General features: G+C 41.8%; 1 protein-coding gene across 1 annotated transcript; it reads right to left on the bottom strand.

The window, feature by feature from the left end:
- Positions 1-9,857: 9,857 nt before the first annotated feature.
- On the bottom strand, positions 9,858-13,829 carry GHSR (growth hormone secretagogue receptor). Its single transcript, XM_036850806.1, has 2 exons — positions 12,981-13,829; positions 9,858-10,796 (listed from the first exon to the last, which is right to left on the bottom strand). The coding sequence occupies exons 1-2, from the start codon at positions 13,774-13,776 to the stop codon at positions 10,492-10,494; spliced, it is 1,101 nt and encodes a 366-aa protein (XP_036706701.1). The 5' UTR covers positions 13,777-13,829; the 3' UTR covers positions 9,858-10,491.
- Positions 13,830-18,711: the final 4,882 nt, after the last annotated feature.

Genomic DNA, 18,711 nt, shown 5'->3' on the forward strand with positions numbered 1-18,711 from the left:
AGTGGAGAAAATGAGCACAAGAATTGATTCAGAGGTCTTCAGGTCATGGGAGACTACACTTTATTGAGGACTCAGACATTATCCTACTGGGGACAGGGAGTCGTGTTCGTTTATATTTTTCCAGTCTGAAATGCCTTTTCATTCATTAGCAAATAGTCATATGGCTTGGTCCCTCAGTTCCTTCAGCTCTGTGCTTTGAAGGAAAATAAAACAGAGGAACAGGGAGAGGTAGTCTCTTACGTAGGCTACCCAGGGAAGCTTTTCTGATATTTGGGCAGATGGCTGAAGTAACTGAGAGTTTGAGTCATGTGAATATCTGTTAATGAATGAAAGAGCATTTCAGGCCGGAAAAATAGAGAAGGAAGGAAAATAACATAAAGCCCATTAGAGAAGGTTAAGTAAATTATAGTCAATACAATTAATAGAATACTATACAGATATGACGATCCCTATTAGTACTCAGTGGCATGGAAAGATTTCCTTAATAATTTTTTGAGTTGTAAACAAAGTATAGTTTATCCTATTGATGTAAAAGTGTGTGTGTGTGTGTGTGTGTGTGTGTGTGTGTGGCAGGGGAGGTGCGTGTATAATATAGAGAGAGAAATGTCTAGAAAAATGGTCACAAATGTTCACTGTCATGGTTTCTCAAATGGTACAACTTACGGTGAATTAAATCTTTTTCTCAGACATACAGAAAAATAAAGATGATCAAATGATATTTATGACCTATCTTTCTCACCAGAATGTGAACTCTGTGAAGCAGGAACCTAGTTTTCTTCACTACTTTATCACTATTATCTAGGTACATAGTAGGTGCTCCATAACTATTTGTTGAATGAAAGAGCAGAAACAAGCAAATGCAGAGCCCAAGCAGGGACCAAAATAATAGTTCAGATTGCTGGAGTTCAGGGGCATGCAGGGCAGCAATGAAGATGCAAAAGACAGCTGAGCAGATCTGACTGGCAGGGCCTTGAAACCCAGCATAAAATTCTAGACTTCATTCTTCAGGAAATGGGTAGTCCTTGCTCACTGAGATGAAGGGATAAAAGGACTAATAGTGGTGTGATTTAGCACCAGCCCATAGACTGAATCTTTTCTACAAAGACTCAGGCTATGCTACAAAGAAAGGAAGAAATAAAGAAAGAAAAGGAAGAAAGAAAGAAAGGAAGAAAGAAAGAAAGAAAGAAAGAAAGAGAGAAAGAAAGAAAGAAAGAAAGAAAGAGAGAAAGAAAGAAAGAAAGAAGGAGAGAGAGAGAGAAAGGAAGGAAGGAAAGAAAAACAAGAAAGGAAGAAACAAGAAAGGAAGAAAGGAAGGAAGGAAAAGAAAATACTCTCCATGAATAAACAAGATATTCCTACATCTTCTTTGGGGCTCCTAATTGATGGAGGATTTCGAGACAGCTAAGGCTCTAGGGGCTTGACGTTCACTTGCTGGTTGACAGAGGCCTTGAAAACAAAGTGAAAATGCTTCCATTTCCCCATTCCAATCTGCGCACCACCATCTGCTGTGATGTTTCCCAGGGTAGCTGCCTCAGTGGGGACAGAATATGGATGGCTCAGGAAACCAGCGACTCATCCATGCCAACGCAAGACAGACCCACGGCCCTGAGGTCAAGAGGAAGCTTCTTTCTGATAGTTTGTCTTCAGCAATGCTAGGACCTTTCACTTGTTACACTGAGGCCTTGCGTAGGCAAGCACAGGCCACTGCATTGGTTGCACTGATCCACACTTTGATCTCAACATGTGTGGAAAAAATACTGCACATTGTCTCAAAGACTTTTCTCCCTTTGGGAAAAGTTTCCTGATATTCACTCCTTCCTCTCCAACCCCACTCCACCAGGAGACAAGTGGTCTTCTTTAAATGCAAATGCTACCCACCACTCTCTCACTCCAAACCCTTCACTTGTTCTACATTGCTCTTAGAATAACTATCAATTCCCTGGCATGGCCTTTGAAGCCGTATCTCTTGGGCAGTGTCCACCCTAGGCCACTCTTTCCCTCGCCCATGACGCTCCAGTCCTGTGACCTCTCACCTCCTCAGATCTGACATACTCCTTCCCAACTCGGACCATTTCCATACTATTTTTATGCTTGGAGTTATACTCTCCCCTCTAGCAATCTGATCAGCTCCCATTTATCCTCCATATTACGGTAGAAACGTCATTACCCCAGGATGCCCTCATTAGTCTCGTGCCCCAGACCAGGCTGGGTGAATGTAGGGGGCTTGCACAGCAACCCCCATCCCGGCACTTCCCCACCAGAGCACACAACTCAATTAGGGTTAAGCAGTTATTAGGGAGCTATTTGTTCCACATTTGTTTTCCGCATTGGACAGACCAAGTCGGTCCTGGCACAGTGTTGGCCTGTGTGACCCTACTGAAACTTTCTTTTTTTCAGTATACTAGTATCACCCTCTGATGTCAGTGAGTTAATAAATGTGTGGAATGAGAGAAAGTGGAGAATGCACATTTCAACAGGTTTGGCTGTAAAGGGGAGGAGAGAGCTAGGGTGGCAGCTGGAGGGCCCTGCGTGGTGGTGGTAGTCTGCTTGCCCTGGGTAACCAAATACCATAGACTGGGGGCACTTAAACCACAGAAATTTATTTCTCACAGTTCTGGAAGCTGGAAGTCCAAGATCAAGGTGCCAGCATAGTTGGTTTCTGGTGAGACCTCTCTTCCTGGCTTGTAGGAGGCTTTCTTCTTTCTGTGTCCTCACGTGGTGGGGAGAGAGAGAGAGAGAACAAGCTCTCTGGTGTCTCTTCTTATATGGGCACTAATGCCATCATCAGGGCCCCATCTCCAAACACCCTCACGTTGGGGGTTAGAGATTCTACATACAGATTTGAGGGGAACACAATTTGGACCATAGCAGGAGTTAAGTGAAGATTTTTTATGACAAAAAGTCCAGAGCTCGCTTAAGTGCTGATGGTAGGTGCCAGCAGAGAGGGGAGGGATGAAGCTTCAGGAGAGAGGGGGTACAGAGGAGAAAAGGGCTTTGTTTAGGAGGGCGCTGCTCCCACTGTGACACAGAGGAGGGGCAAAGAGCACGGGTGCCTCCATGTGATCTTTTCCACGTGGTGACAACGAGCTAAGGCAGTTCCTGCTGAATGACTTCTTATTTCCTTTCTGAAACCACATGCTAGGGTGTCTGCTGAGGAGCTGGCATAGTTTGAGGAGAACAGAGAGGGTCTGAAATAGGTTCTGTAGAGAATAAACGAGCCGACTTCTGACACGCCACCGCGGAGTGCTGATGGATTAGGAGAGTTTGCTCACCTTGAAGGTTTGGAGGCACCGAGCGCTTGGCACTATGAGATGTTTCTCCACGTCGCTCAGCATCCGGACTGTGAAGCAGAGAAGGAGGACATTTCCTGAAAAGTGGCTGCTGTGAGGGTCATGGGTTGAATGAGGATCATGGTGATGGGACCCAGAGAGGTTAATGCTAAGTGATTGCCCAGTGTCACACGGCTGGTCGGTGATGAAGCCAGGAGTAAATCCTGGAACGTTTGGGCTCCAAGCCTTGCTACACCACCTTGTGTGCTTTGTTCCTGGAGGATAAATTTTGAAAGAAAAACCTTGTTCAATAAAGATTCTGATGTAGCTAAGCAGACCTAGGTACTGAACATGTGGCCATGACTAGAGCTCTCCTTTCAGGAAACCAGATGCTCTTGCCCCATCTATATTGCCTCCTGTTGACTGAGGCTGAAATTATTTTTTCATTCCCCAAACAGAGGTGCAAATGTCCCCCAGGAGAGGGTCCAAGGGATCACTCCAAAATACGTCTGCTGCATATTGAAAAACCTGACAGAACCTTGTCAACACCCTGGCCACAGTCATTATCCAGTGTTGCTAAAGTTGCAGCTGTTTTACCAGCCTCTCTAATTTCTGTAAATGATCCATGAAGTTGCTGGGAGACCTCTACCTGGCTGGGGTCAGGGCAGATAGAGAAGTCAGGAGAAGGGTTCTAGGCTGCAGAGCACCTAGGGAGGGAGGCCTGAATAGGGGTTGTCTCATGCTTTGCCAAGTGACCAATGATAATAGTGGCCATTTCGTGAGCATTTACCAGCTTCTGGTAGTTTCCATGGGGGGGAGGGGAAGGAACTTGCCTGGGGCCACACAGCTCCAAGGGCAGGACTGGAATGCAAGCCCAACGTGGGCTGGCTTCCCTCTCCCACCACCTCTCTGAAACTTACCCCTGTGGATGAGCAGGTGTCCCAACGAGGAGCTGCACAGGTCCAGGGGTCAGAGTTAGTGCTGGGTGAGAAGACTTTGCCCTGAGGCTGGGGCTCCCCACAGAAGCTGGGCAAACCCAAGCTGCTGGAGGCAGAGAGCAGAGGGTGAATCCCAGAGCAGGGCTGAGAAGGAAGCCAGTCTCTGAATTATAGTAACTCAGTTTACCATTTGCCATTATTACAAGAGTAATACACATTCTTTGTAGAAATATTGGAAACCACAGAAAAATAGGAATAAAATAGTTCCATGAACCAGAGAAATACAGTTAGGACTTTAGTATGCTGTATCTTTTCAGTTTTCTTGCTCTGTGAACATGCATTTTTTTTTTCAAGATGGGACAATATGCTTTTTCACTTACTAATATTGGGTAAACATTTTCCCACATTATTAAAATTCTCCCACAATAGTGCATAATGCTCTAGAATAGTGGAAATGAGAGCACTAACACCTAACGTGGTCTGGGACCTAATTCTAGCTCTGCCGTTTCCTGACCATGTGACAAAACTCTGGTGTCAGTTACCCCTCTACCCCATAGGGAGAACAACAGACCCTCCTCCTAGGTATGTTGGCACGATTATATGAGAAAAGGAATTGAAAGTCCTTACTGCAGTGCTACCTATATGTAAACTAACTGTTATCATTTCTGGAATTTACTTTACAGATTCCCTATTCTCCGACAGTTAGGTTTTTCAGGTTTTCACAATTATAAATAAGACGTAATGAACACTATTACATACAAATCTTTGTGGGCCTCCATAATTACGTCTTGATATGAAATTACTGGATCAAATGGTATACAAAGTTTGTACGCTTTTGATACATAATGTCAAACTGTTCTTCAGGAGATGTGTATTGCTTTCTAATTAATTTGATGGCCCCTTGAAAAAGCTGGCTATGAAATCAGAAACTGATGATGAGTTATGAGTGGGGAAGAAAGAAGCAGCCAGTATTTGTAGATTGACCCCAGAATGTGAGACCTACCAAGTCCTGGGCAGGCCTGCTGGTCTCTCCTCTTCCACCTTAGAGTCAGGCCCAGGGTCTGCCACAGAGAGGGCCTGAAAGAACGTGACAGGCACTGAATGGCACTGAATTGAGGGAGAGGTAGACAGAGGAGATTAGAAGATACTGGGAAAAGCCTTAGCACATCAATAAAAACAAATCCCATGATTTGCTTCTTTGGATTACTTGAGCGTGTTACTAATTATTGCCAAGTACTACTTCTACATTTTTAGATACTGCTTCCAAATCGTAATTAACTCATATGAACAGCATACATATATACTTTTGTGGGATGTTGAACATATTGAATTTTCACACTGTGATGGTTCCTTATTCTGAGATTATGTCCTTTTTACTTTTTAGTTTAATGTGCTTTTAAAATGGAAATGATGGTAACAATGGGTAGTAGGGTATTTTAAAGTCTTTTCATTAGCAAATAAAAGTTGGCCACCTTTATTGGTCTTCTAATTTTTAGTCGTAAATTTTATTGGCACCTGGAATCCATATGTCTGGAAGCTAATGACCAGGTGACACATAATCTGGTCTTTAAACTTTCATTTGTCCAGCCAACATTCAGTGAGTGGCTGCTGAGTGCAAGATGAACAGGAATCTCTGGGTCACACGTTAGCGTAACACCATGAGGGCTACAATACCCATGGATCTGGGGGTAACAGGCTGTAAGTGACAGAGAGCTGGGGGAGCACGGGGGTCACAGTGTCTCACAGGGTCCGCAAGTCTTCTTCATACTTACAGGATTCTCTTACCTCATTATTAACTGTTGGAGCCCCTGGGGAAATAAAACTCACTACAACAAACACCTCCTCAGAGTTGCAAAATACATATTTCAGAAAGTAAAAGGACAAAATAGCACTGAATCTAGGCGAGCAGAGGTAAAATAACCCAGACACCAAGATTTATCCCTGTAAGTCGAAGAAATTAGCTGTAGTCTTTCAAAAGATATTTATTAAGCAATTGTTTGGTTAAGGACACCCGAAGGAAGGAAAACCAATGCCTAATTTCATAAGACAGGTACATGGAGAGCTCTAGTAAACTCTTTAACATTCACAAAAACCTTAAATAAAAAGAATCACAAAAACGAAGTATCATTAATGACATTTAGAACATATTGAAACAACATAAATCGACCAAGTTGTAGATTCTGCACAGACCTAGAATACAGCAGGTATCAGTGAACCAGGAGATTATGCTGTTTGAATATATTTATACGAGCAAGGGCTCCTTAGTGTCCTAAATCTACAGAGCTAAAAGTGAAAAATATAAATGTTTTTGTTACTTGAGCCAGAGAAATGTTTAGATTTGAGATGTTTAAATCACAGAAAGTCTTTCAAACTATTCTTCCCAAACACTTTCTCTGGGGCTGGGAGGCAGAATAGCTCTTCTGGAAAGAATATCTGTAAACATTTTGGTAGAATTTTCTGAGTGTTTACATGAGGCATGCTTTTTGCGGGCCTTAATGGTTTGCCAGTTCTGAGGGTAGTCGGTAGTCCTTTGAGGATATGTGTCACAGCATAAATTATTAATTGGAATTCCAGCAAATATCCAGGCAATTGGGAGGGGCATAGGTATGGCAGCTTTTTTTTTTTTTTTTTAAGGATGATCCTCATCCAAACCTTCTCCATCACCTCCTTCAAACAGATTATTGTCAAGAATTAACATGACTGAATTCATTTAACGTGAACAAATAAGTGACATGAACTTAGAGCAGTTAGCGTTTGCCACCAGCACATTGCTTTCTGTTGGTTTTGACATGGAGTTTATTCTCTGGATAAAAAATATTTGTGTTATCAATTCATCAAGTTAACATTGGTCACTAATCATCTAGTTAAGTTCCAATCGTATATATCCTGGATAGTGTTGTAATTTAAATTGTAAAGAAATCATAGGAGGATCATTAGATAATGAATCATGAATGACAGTGTCTTTATCCTTTAATGGCATTATTTACACTAAATACAGTGCTTCTGAAGCAGAAATGCTTTATTCTATTCACTTAGACACTGTGACAAGAAATTTTGATATATGTATACATGTATGTCACATTTTAAAGATGTACACACTTTTTTAAAAGATGGGAGTATTTTCAGGCACCAGTCTTGCAAAAAGTCTCACAGTTTTTTTTTAAATCTTGAATTCAAGTACATCAATAAATGAAAAACAGCAAAATAAATTATAGCTAAAATTGTCAACGTTGAACTAGCAATTGTAAATTGTAATGATTTCAGGTTCTTAATAAAAGCATTAGAGGTGAAAAAAGCTGGAAATTCAAGTCAAATCCCGTCACAACCACCTTCATTGCAATAAAAAGTTGATTATAAAGAAATGGGTTCCAAGGTCTGTCCAGACATTAGAAGTGTTTCTCATTCTCATTGCCACAAAACTTACAATTTTAAATAATTTACGGCAATGGATGTTTTCCTAAAAGCAATTATTCGGAAGTTCTTTCTCATACAACAGTCACTTCCTATAATGAAAATAATCCAACCCTTGATTTTGTGACACAGTGTGAGGTGTGGTGATAGAAACCTCACTTCCAGGTAACCAGAAAAATGGAAACACAGATTATAACTGAAACCAATTTCTTTACTTTTCTTACATTGATGAAGAATGCACTGGCAGACATATTAGCTACATCTACAAATTTGACTGGTTTGTGTAAGAACAGCCCATTTTGAATTTACTTTGAGTCAAATACACAACAATACAGGGAGATGCACAGCACAGTGTCAACTGGAGATGTTTACTTCATAATTTAAAGATATTAGTACTATGACATATACATATACTACAGTGCATATACTATGACATAACATGCAAGTGGTCATGAACTCATTAAGGATAAAATCCTGGGCTTATGAATCTCTAGAGCTTAGAACACAACAGGCACATACTAAATGTGAAATGATAGACTTTTAGGAATATTTTTCCTCATACAAGTTCCTCTTTTCCCTGAGCTTTATACAATTTATGGAGCAGGATGAAACGAAGGAGTTACAAACAATAAAAAGGCAATCGTATAAGAGTGCAGTTAAAGATCCCTTTCTCTAAACCTGTTCTCTGAGATCCAGTGAAGGACAACGGTGGTCCATGCTATGGAAACTATTCCCTTTGAGTGAGTTATGCTGAGACCGTGGACATGAACCCACAAGAAATTGGTGGGTGGGGGCATTAAATAATTAAAAGTTAGATTTGTTTTTCTCCAAATCAATCAACTATGTGATGGAAGTCAAGCCATTTTTTGCTTGTTTCCTCTCAAATAGGATGTATTTGTAGACAAAAACTCTAAGGTTTCAGGAAATTGAATTACTTCTTTGAGATTTACTGGGCCTATTTGGGACAATAAGGCTGAATGACCTAATTAGTATTCAATGGGCTTAAATGAATCAGTATTTTAAAAAAAATATTTATGCACTCCCAAGAATTAACTGAATAATCAGTTTGCTGAAGTTCTGCATTTAGGCTAAATTGATACTACAGTTTTAGTGTCAGGAAGGATTTTAGAAGTATTTCTCTGGAGAAATTATTCTAATTATGATTATGTTTTCATTTTTTAAAAATGAATAGTCAATCAATTATTTCTGCATAATAATCTTTACTTTTGGCAGGGGAAAATCAATCATGGCAATAATTTCCCTAATTAGTTCAATCGGTTCCATAGGTGGACCAATAATTTCATGAAGGAATTGCTTATATGACTTACTATTACAGGGGAGTACAAAAAAATCATTTTTGATTATATTTAATATGTCAAGAGTTGACTATAAAGGAGTAATGTGAATATAAATGAAAGTTTTAGATTTATAACCAAAATGTACAATATGTAGTTGAAGGTGTCTAATCATTCATAATTATGATTACGAGGCAGACTGGAAATCCAAGTAAACATATCTATCAGATAAGCAGTGGGATGTAAATAGCATGACTAATTTGGAGATGGGACATGGCATAGGCATTTTGAAAAAATGGCTGTAAGATTTTTTAAAGTTTTGAATGTCAACAAACAGTAGCATTGAAGGGATTCTGAATTTTTCACCATTTGAAAAATTACTATGTTCACTAAGTTTCTGTAAAGTTTCCAGGGTAAGTTATAAATTATTTCTTTATTTGCAAATCAAAGACTTATGACTGGCTTAAGTATTTTTGATAAGCCAAATAAGTAATTTGTGATTTTCTATAATTTTTATAGTCTCATTTCCTGAATATTAACACATGTAATCCAACCTAATTAAAAATGCATACATATTATAGTTCATATCCATTTTCTTCCAAGCAGAAATTATAGGGCATTTAGGTGTAATTTTTAGAATTTATCACTCTAACACTCTGCTATGCTAATGTCACTATAAAAAGATTTCAGGGAATGAGTATTTATTTTTAAATTTTTTTTAAGATTAACAATAATTTTACATATACTCTAGAGCTGCATTGTCCAATATGGTAACCACTAGCTACAGTTGGCTATTGAACACTTGAAATGCGACTAGTACAACTTGAAGAAGTGAATTTTTAATTTCAATTAATTTTAAAGTTAAGAACTCACAGTTGTTTTATTTATTAGAAAACTTTTAAGTGTGTTTGGACAGTTTAGGTAAATGAATCTACTTTTTCTTCTGCAAAGTTTATGAAATCGCAATAAATCAAGTATTACTGATGAACGCTCAATGTCCAAATTAAGATGAGCTGAAAATCTGAGACAAACCAGATTTCAAAGACTTTGTATAAAAAAAGAATGTAAAATTCTCATTAATAATTTTTATATTAATTACTTAAGTACCTTGTACTATATTTCTCCTGGACAGCACTGATTTGGTGCTCTATGAAAATTGCTCGTTTTTGAAAGTCATGTTTTAAATTTTTTATTTTAATGTCATTCTTTTAATCAAAAAAATTTTATCATTATGAAAAAGAAATCAGAGTTAGAATTTGTCTAGTAAGAAGTGACCTAATTGCCCTCTCTACACCACCTCCCTTCTCTGAATTGCAGAGCCCTTGCTAGCACCAACAGCAGAATGCAAAAATCATAGGCAGTGAATATGCAGAAATCGTGTATGAGAGCACTGATGAGTGTGCAATCAAATCAAACTGCTCACACATTACAAATTCTGTCTTTTCTTTCCCCCCAATTGTTTCCAGACCTATGTGTCCCTAATTCCAAAATTAACCTTCAACTTCCTCCCAAGTTCTGCTGTGCTATGGCTTCCGGTTTAGAATAATAAGCAATGACTTTGCTGAGCAATGTGCTTGGTCATGTATTAATACTAGATTCTGTCCAGGCCCTAGAACTTTCATCCTTCAGAGTGGAGAGCTTCCTCTGCGAGAAGGGTTCAAATCCCAGAAGTTTGAACACTGCCACCCGGTACTTCTTGGACATGATGTTGTACAGAATGGGGTTGATGGCGGCGCTGAGGTAGAAGAGGACGAAGGAGACGAGGTTGCAGTATTGGCTGATCTGAGCAATCTCCAAGGAGCCAGGCTCGAAGGATTTGGAAAATAAATATCGCCCTACATGGAAGGGCAGCCAGCAGAGGATGAAAGCAAAAACCACTACAGCTGAAAGGACAATGAGAAAGAGAATGTCAAGAAATATAGCAAAGTTCAAGAAATATAGCAAATCACAATCAATTTTGAAGGCATGGTTTTGTTTTGATTATGTGTGGTATGACCGCTGACTTCAGAGAAATATCATTTTCTGCTCTTTCCTATATTTTAACCAAGATTGAGTCTGTCTGGATCAACAATTCAACCATTTTTACTGAGCTTCCCAGTCATTTCTAATTAACGACCATTTGAGTGATTTTGTGCTTGAGTTGACATATTGACTCAAGTAACTAGACAATCTAGTCACAATAGGCCACAATTTTATATGTGTTAGATCAAACCTGTAGGAGACAATGTAGTTTTACTCAACCATAGTTAGGTATCAGAGTTTCCTGGGGCACAGATTCCTTGGATATAATACAGACTCACTAAATTAAAATCTCTAGGAAGGAGACCAGGACACCTGTTCTCTTTTTTCTGTTTAAAGTTTTACAGAAGACTGAATATGCAGTCAGGATTGAGAATCACTGAGATGAATGAGCTTTTCCACCTAAAATAGACATAAGTAAGGTAGAAAAGGCCATAAAACCAACTAACATTAATTATCATCCATCCAGGCCTTAATTTTGCCCATGTAAGGTTGCTTTCTTCAAGACCTCTGCATTTTTAGATTAAGTTTTTAAAATTCAGGAATCAGAGGAAAAATAACAGAAAATAATATTTTAGTACTTGTACCACATTAGTGATTCCCTTCCAACTGTCAAGGCAAAAGAGAGTCACCAGTGGGGATAATAAACAGCTTAAAAATAAAATTAGAGGAAATTATTAAACGTATTCTCAAAACTAATTTGCATAGTAGCAACTGACTGCCCCAGCAGCAACACGAATATTAGAGTACCCTGGGGGGCACTAGCAGGTTTACAATCTATTAGTCATATTGTGAGAATCACTGGTCTAAAAAATTTAAAAAACTTGACATTCTTTAAATAAACTCTATCACTTTAATATACAGGATTTCAAGAATTGTAAAATTACAAATCAAAATCATCCTAGAATAACTTCTAAGAAGTACTATATATGCAAATAAGTACAAACTGTTGACTACAATGTCCAAATAATAAAATGTGCAGATTCTGGTTTTGAAAAAAGCAAGGAGAATTAATATTTTGCTTGGATGTGAACACACTTTGTATTACTTCACTTGTACCAAACACATATACTTAAAGAGGTTGAATTTATGCAATAACGATTCAGCATACTCCAGTGTGACACTGCACCCAGATGTTCTCTGAAGGACCATTTGGGGAGGGATAGTAAGTTCTGTCAGCTCCCACAAATTCTCCTTTTCTCATTTTGGAAGCCTGCCTATCCTAGCTTATCTAGCCTATCCTACTTGGAGATAAAAGTAATCATGAAAACAGAGACCCCAGCACTGATTTGTCACTGACTTCCTTACAAAGCCGTATAAGCAGCATCAGGGTAAACAGAATTGATGCAATTATCTGGAAAAAAAAAATGCAAGTCAGAAAGCAAATCACAATGTTGAAAGAAAAGTGAATCTTCTCTGATAGAATTATCCACGATGATCACATCTTTGGTTACATTTACCAATGAATACTTTCTAGAATCAATGCCTGCTCTTTTTCACCCTTAACACCTGCTTTTCTTAATGCACCTTAGATATCTACAAATTGAGGCAGGAAGCTTAACATCACCCTTAACACATTTTAACACCACAATATACTCTTTAATGAAAGATCTTGTTCTGAAGCAAAGTTTCTGGGCCAATATAAAACACATTTTAGAGAAATACAAAGGTGGGACATTTTTCCATGACAGAGAGAAAGGTGAGACCAGGAGAAAGAGACACAAAGAGATAGAAAGAGACCAAAGAGATAGTCAAGGGGCGGGAGGAGGGAGGGAGAAAGGAAGGGAGAGAGCAAAACATAGATATATAGAGAGATAGAGCAAAAATGTAAAACAAAAAACAAACAAAAATAGAGAGAGAGACAAGACAGTGAAACTAGAGACCAAAGACGGAGCTCAAGACGGAAAAAGGAGAGAATAATTGAGAGACTTACAGGGAAACAGAGACCTAGAGAAACTGGGGAGAAAGGCAGACTCAGGAAGAAGGGGAAAGGCAGGGGAAGAGGAGGGGACCCGGGAGAGAGAGCTCGAGGGCGCACCGAGACCCACCCAGCATCTTCACGGTTTGTTTGTGGTTCTGGTCCCTGAGCGAGGCGCCCACCGCTGCCTCGCCGCGTCTCCTCCTCCACAGCTTCCTGCCGATGAGGCTGTAGAGCACAGTAAGGCAGAAAACAGGGAGGAAGAAGAAGACGCTGGACACCCACACCATGACGGTGAGCAGTCCCGAGCGCACCGCGAACTCCGTGGCGCGGCACTCGTTGGTGTCCCGAGGGTCGGTGCCGTTCTCATGCTCCACCCCGACCAGCACGAAGATGGGCCCGGCGCTGCAGAAGGCCACGGCCCAGATGACCAGGATGACCAGCTTCACCCGGCCCTTGGTGACCACCACCTTGGCCCGCAGCGGGAAGCAGATGGCGAAGTAGCGTTCGACGCTCAGCGCGGTGATGGTGAGCACCGTGGCGTAGGTGCAGCTCTCGCTGACGAACTGGAAGAGTTTGCAGAGCAGGTCACCCAAGTTCCAGGGCCGGTAATGCCAGAGGCGGACGAGGTCGAGGGGCATGCAGAGGAAGATGAGTAGGTCGGAGAAGGCCATGCTGGACAGGTAGAGGTTGGTGGTGGTACGCAGCTCGCGGAAGCGCGACACCACCAGCATGGTGAGCAGGTTGCCCGCGATGCCCACCACGAAGAGCGCCACGCAGGTGGCTGTGACGCCCGCCAGCAGCGGCGCGGGGAAGAGCGGCAGCAGCTCGTCGACCAGCGAGTCGTTGTCAGGGGCAGCGTCCCAGCCCAGGTCCGGCAGCGTGAGGTTGGGCCCCGGCTCCTCGCTCGGCGTCGCGTTCCACATGCTGCCGGCCCTGCTTAACTGGCTTTGGGATGCGGCTGCACTGAGAGGCTGGATCAGGCGCCGGTCCCGGAGAAGCTCTCCTTAGGCGCAAGAGAGTGCGAGGGAAGAGCAGGCGCGGGCTCTCAGGGAGGATGCTTGGAGAGGAAAGAGAGGGGAGAGGCAGCGGCCGAGGGAAAAGGTGAGACTGAGAGCCTGGGCGGGGAGGAGGGGAAGCGAGGGAGGCGGGAAGACACACACACACACACACACACACACACACACACACACACACACACTGGTGGAGAGATGGACCGAGTTGACCCACCGCTCTTTCTGGCACCTCCCCTTTCCCCCGTCCTCTCCCCCAAAGTCCTTCTCTCCCAACCCAGCCTTTGGCCGGCCTGTCACCGGGGCAGCCCCGCCAGCCCTGCCTCGCCTTTGCGTTCTGTCTCCAGATGCATCTCGCACTTCCCAAAGCGTCCCGGCGCGTGGGCACAGAGGAGACCCGGCACTGCGAAGCTGGAGCGCGAGGAGCCTCTCCCTAGCCTTGGGTGCTGCCTGGCTAGGGTGGCCCAGAAGGGCAGATCACACCCGGGGGTGGGGCCGGGCACGGTGGGGAGAACACCTTCAGTTCCCGGCACCTGAGTTCTTCCTCAACAAGGGCTAGAGTTGGCTACGGACCTGGTGGGGAGAAGTGAGCGTGCACAACCGGGCTTGAAAAAGGGAGGTAGGGAGTGTTCCGACCTGAAAGGAGACCAGTGCGCCCCTGGGAAGAGCCTCACGCAGTCCTAGACCCTATCGCCGTGTTAGCGAGGAGAAGCAGGTTCAGAGAGGTGTGGCCACTTGTCCAAGGTCACACAGCGAGTTGGGGGCTCAAGAGCTAGACTTGGCTATCCCACCCGGTGGACTACTGAGAGCGAAGGGGCAAGATGTGTGAATAAATTGTGTTCGGATTTCCAGCCCTTTGTACAGTTCCCCAGCTCGGCGGTGGTAGGGGATATGCTGTGTAGGAGATTACTTTTGCCTGCTGCAAACCTCGGGGGAAGAGGAAGGGCTAAGGGGCGTGTTAGCGTGGCGGGGCGTGGGGGGGGGGGTAGCTGTCAAAGGGGGAGCAGCAGAGGCTGTAAGGCTGGCACGTCGAGGGCGCACAGTAAACATTTTCTGAGGCATGGACGAGAGAGATCAGCCTTTGGGTAGCTGTGTTCGCTTGGGCAAGTCATCAACCTTTTTGTTTTAAATTTCGAGGATGTTGTGATGACCCCTGGGAAGGGATGCCAAATGCTGGGGACAGAGTTGGAGCTCCAGAAATAAATATAGGCGGCGTTGCTGTTATTGGGGTTGCTATTGAGGGGCTATTGAGGGAATGGGTCGGAGGCTGCCCCTACGCTCGCGAGGTGACTCTCCTGGACACGGCCTGTGCATCCCCTGCCCGGAGCCAGGAATCGACAACCGAAGGCGCGAGACTCGCGGTTACCCGCTAACACACTCACCAACCCGCCGGGCCTCTTCCCGCGGGCCACCCTGGGGGCAGCCCGGGAGCGCGTTCAGCACCGCGGCCAGCGACCGGCCCTTTCTACCTCGCCCCACAGCTCTCCCTAGCTGAGGCTGCACGCCCTCACCTTTTTCAGTTCGTGCCTCAGCACCACGGTCCCGCTCCACGAGGGAGCCCGGGAGATTCCTCCCAAACACAGACCCGTATTAAGCGGCTGCGCTGACCGCACCTATTCACGCTCACTTACCCGTGGCCTAAATTCACTGTGTATGAGAGAAGGCTTTCCTGAAGTATTTTAGTGCTTTTGCACATGCCTTTGCCGGACGGTTTATGTCACCTCTACCAACTAAATTGTTAATGCTTAGAAGTCCACAAAAACCTAAGGATGAATATATGCACACGTGCATGAAAGATTCCACACAGAGTGGGAGACTGAATGAGGAAGTTTAATACAGGCAACTTACTGGAAAACACGCTACAGAGGTTACCAGGGCTGTGTGACAGAAAGTGTACCAAAAATCTGTTTCAACTACTTTAAAAAAAAAGATTACAACTAAGTCAAGCCACCAGTCGCTAACAAGTTTTTTTTTAAATCAATTATTTGACTTTAACACTTCCCACCCTACATTATCAATAGATTTATGTGTGCAGACAAGTCTCTAGGGGGAGAAAACAGACTGGGATAAATAAAAATACTGTAGGAAGCTATTGTTTAAGAATAAGAATCAGGAAAATATTGTGGGACATATTTCTAGTCTACTGAGTGCTAAAGCAATAAATAAGATTTAGCGATAAGCTAAAGCTGATAAATGGGAAAAATCTTCTAAAAAATCTATCATGATAAAAATTTGGCATGTTGGCTAAAATAGCCAGATATTTAACTGCATTCAATTATTTTCCAAAATAAAGACAAATCTGTATTGTGTCATGAAGAAAAAACAGGGGATAGTATTGAAATTGATTCATTCATTTACAACCCATAATATTATAAAAATATATAAAACTGTCTATTAGTATGTGTTAGGCACTGGGAATAACAAAATAAATAAGAGTCAGAAAGGTCCTATATTGCAATTCCAGTACAGTTTGATACGTGCATTTAAAGAGGCATGTACAATGAGCTCTGTTGAAATATGGAGAAACAATGAATTGCATAGAGGTTCTGCCACCTGAGTTGGATCTTCAAAGTTGAGTTCCAAAAGGTGAAGCAGAACATGCTAAGCTGTTCAGATGGGCACAAAACCACATTGGAGCATAAAAGCCCAGCATGCCTTGTCCTATGAATGGTAAGAGGAGTATTATTATGGATTCATGGATTTTTATATATTCAATGAGTACCAACCAAAATTATGGTTATTTTTTCTTTTTGATGCTTAAATTATCCTATCTTTGTCCAATGAGATCCCCTCCAAGCTGGCTCCAGAGTCTTTTGACATGACTTACTTAGATTTTTTTTTTTTTTTTTTTTTGGTTGTGCCGGGTCTTAGTTGCAGCACATGGGCTCCTTAGTTGCAGCAGGAGGGCTTCTTTGTTGCGGCTTGCCGGCTCCTTAGTTGTGGCATGTGAACTCTTAGTTGCAGCATGCATGTGGGATCTAGTTCCCTGGCCAGGGATCAAACCCAGGCCCCCTGCACTGGGAGCGTGGAGTCTTAACCACTGCACCACCAGGGAAGACCCAGACTTGCTTAGATTTTGAGAACTTCCTTGCCAGAATTTGTGGCAGCGTAATATACCCCTTGCTCACCTTGGAAGTTCCCTACTCTATACCTGGGAGCAGCCATTTCTCCAATAATCCCTGGTACCTTATAGTGGGGAATGGCATTTAGAAACTTAAATTTGGGAAGTAGGGGTGTTTATTGCCCCTGTAGTATTATGGACTAGACCCTGTCGGTGGACAGAGCTAGGGTATATGTTTTTTGAAAAAGTCATGAGATAGTGATGATGATACAGTAGATAAATCAGACACACCCTTAGCAAATGATCAAAATTAACATCACCAGTGTGATACTCTGGGAAGGACACAAAGTCACTTACTTACATGTTATTCCAGCTAGGAATGCAAAACCTCAATCTAATTGCAGGAAACATCAGACAGACTCAAAATGAGGAATATTCTATTTTTAAAATTCTTCCCCAAAATGTCGATGCTATATAAGACAAAGACTGGAAAAATGTTCCAGACTAAAGGAAACCAAAGAGATGTAACAGCTAACTGTAATTCCTAGTCCTAGACTGGATCCTAAACTGGAGGAAAAAGACTTCTATAAAGGACAATATTGGGTTAAGTGACAAACTTAGAATATGGATGGTAGATTAGATAGAAGTATTGAATCAATGTTAAGTTTACTGCAGTTGATAACTGTGTGAAAGAAAATATTATTCTTAAAAATACACACTTAACCATGATTTATGCATCTGTTTCAGAAAAATAATTATGTGTGTGTAGATAAACAGAGCCAACGACAAAGCAAATGGGGCAAAATATTAATAATGAATGAATCTAAGAAAGAGGTAGAACAATTTCCTTTGTACTATTCTTGCAACTTTTCTTTGTTTGAAATTATTCCCATACAAAAAATTAGAAGTCATAAATTTATAGAGGTATTTCAATTCAACTTCCAATTATTTACTTAATGTACTTGATTTGATTTATTTATTTATTTATTCCTTTTTAAATTTCTTTTTTTTTTTTTTTTTAGAAATTTATTTTATTTATTTATTTGTGGTTGCATTGGGTCTTCATTGCTGCGCCCGGGCTTTCTCCAGTTGCAGTGAGCGGGGGCTACTCTTCATTGCAGTGCATGGGTTCTCACCATGGTGGCTTCTCTTGTTGCAGAGCACGGGCTCTACGCACGTGGGTTTCAGTAGTTGTGGCATGTGGCCTCAGTAGTTGCGGCTTGCAAGCTCTAGACCGCAGGCTCAGTAGTTGTGGTGCACGGGCTTAGTTGCTCCACGGCATGTGGGATCTTTCCGAACCAGGGATCAAACCCATGTCCCCTGCATTGGCAGGTGGATTCTTAACCACTGTGTCACCAGGGAAGTCCCTGTACTTGATTTTACATTCCTACTGAACATCCTGGCTTCTAACAACATAAAGATAATTATTTATGTTGTAATATGCATTAAATAATTTCAAACTAATAATGGCATTACCATTAATAGTAAACCTGACAAATAAAGCTTGAGATTTTCTTGCCATTCTCTTTGTCCTTAAAATATACCCCGCTAAGTGTGTACAACTATGTGTTCTAAAATTAATTGAAATAATGCTTTTTTATGTGTGGTTATGTTACTAATTTGATATGGTTAGATTTGTTTCAGTTACCTTAGATTTTAGGAATTATTTTAAAATTTAAATTTTATTTTTGAATATATAAATCATTCATGTGATTTGACAGTTAAAACTTTAAAACAAAGTATGGTTCTAAATTTAAAATGAGAAACCAAAGAATATTCAGGAAAAT

This window comes from Balaenoptera musculus, chromosome 4 (assembly GCF_009873245.2).
Source record: "Balaenoptera musculus isolate JJ_BM4_2016_0621 chromosome 4, mBalMus1.pri.v3, whole genome shotgun sequence".
In the NCBI taxonomy this organism is placed as follows: Eukaryota; Metazoa; Chordata; class Mammalia; order Artiodactyla; family Balaenopteridae; genus Balaenoptera; species Balaenoptera musculus.

Bases quoted from the DNA above. Each gene is read 5' to 3' on its own strand.
- GHSR (XM_036850806.1), bottom strand. From the start codon at position 13,776: ATGTGGAACGCGACGCCGAGCGAGGAGCCGGGGCCCAACCTCACGCTG. The intron at 10,797-12,980 runs GTGGGTCTCGGT...TTGTCCTTTCAG, and splicing joins ACAAACCGTGAAGATGCTGG to CTGTAGTGGTTTTTGCTTTC.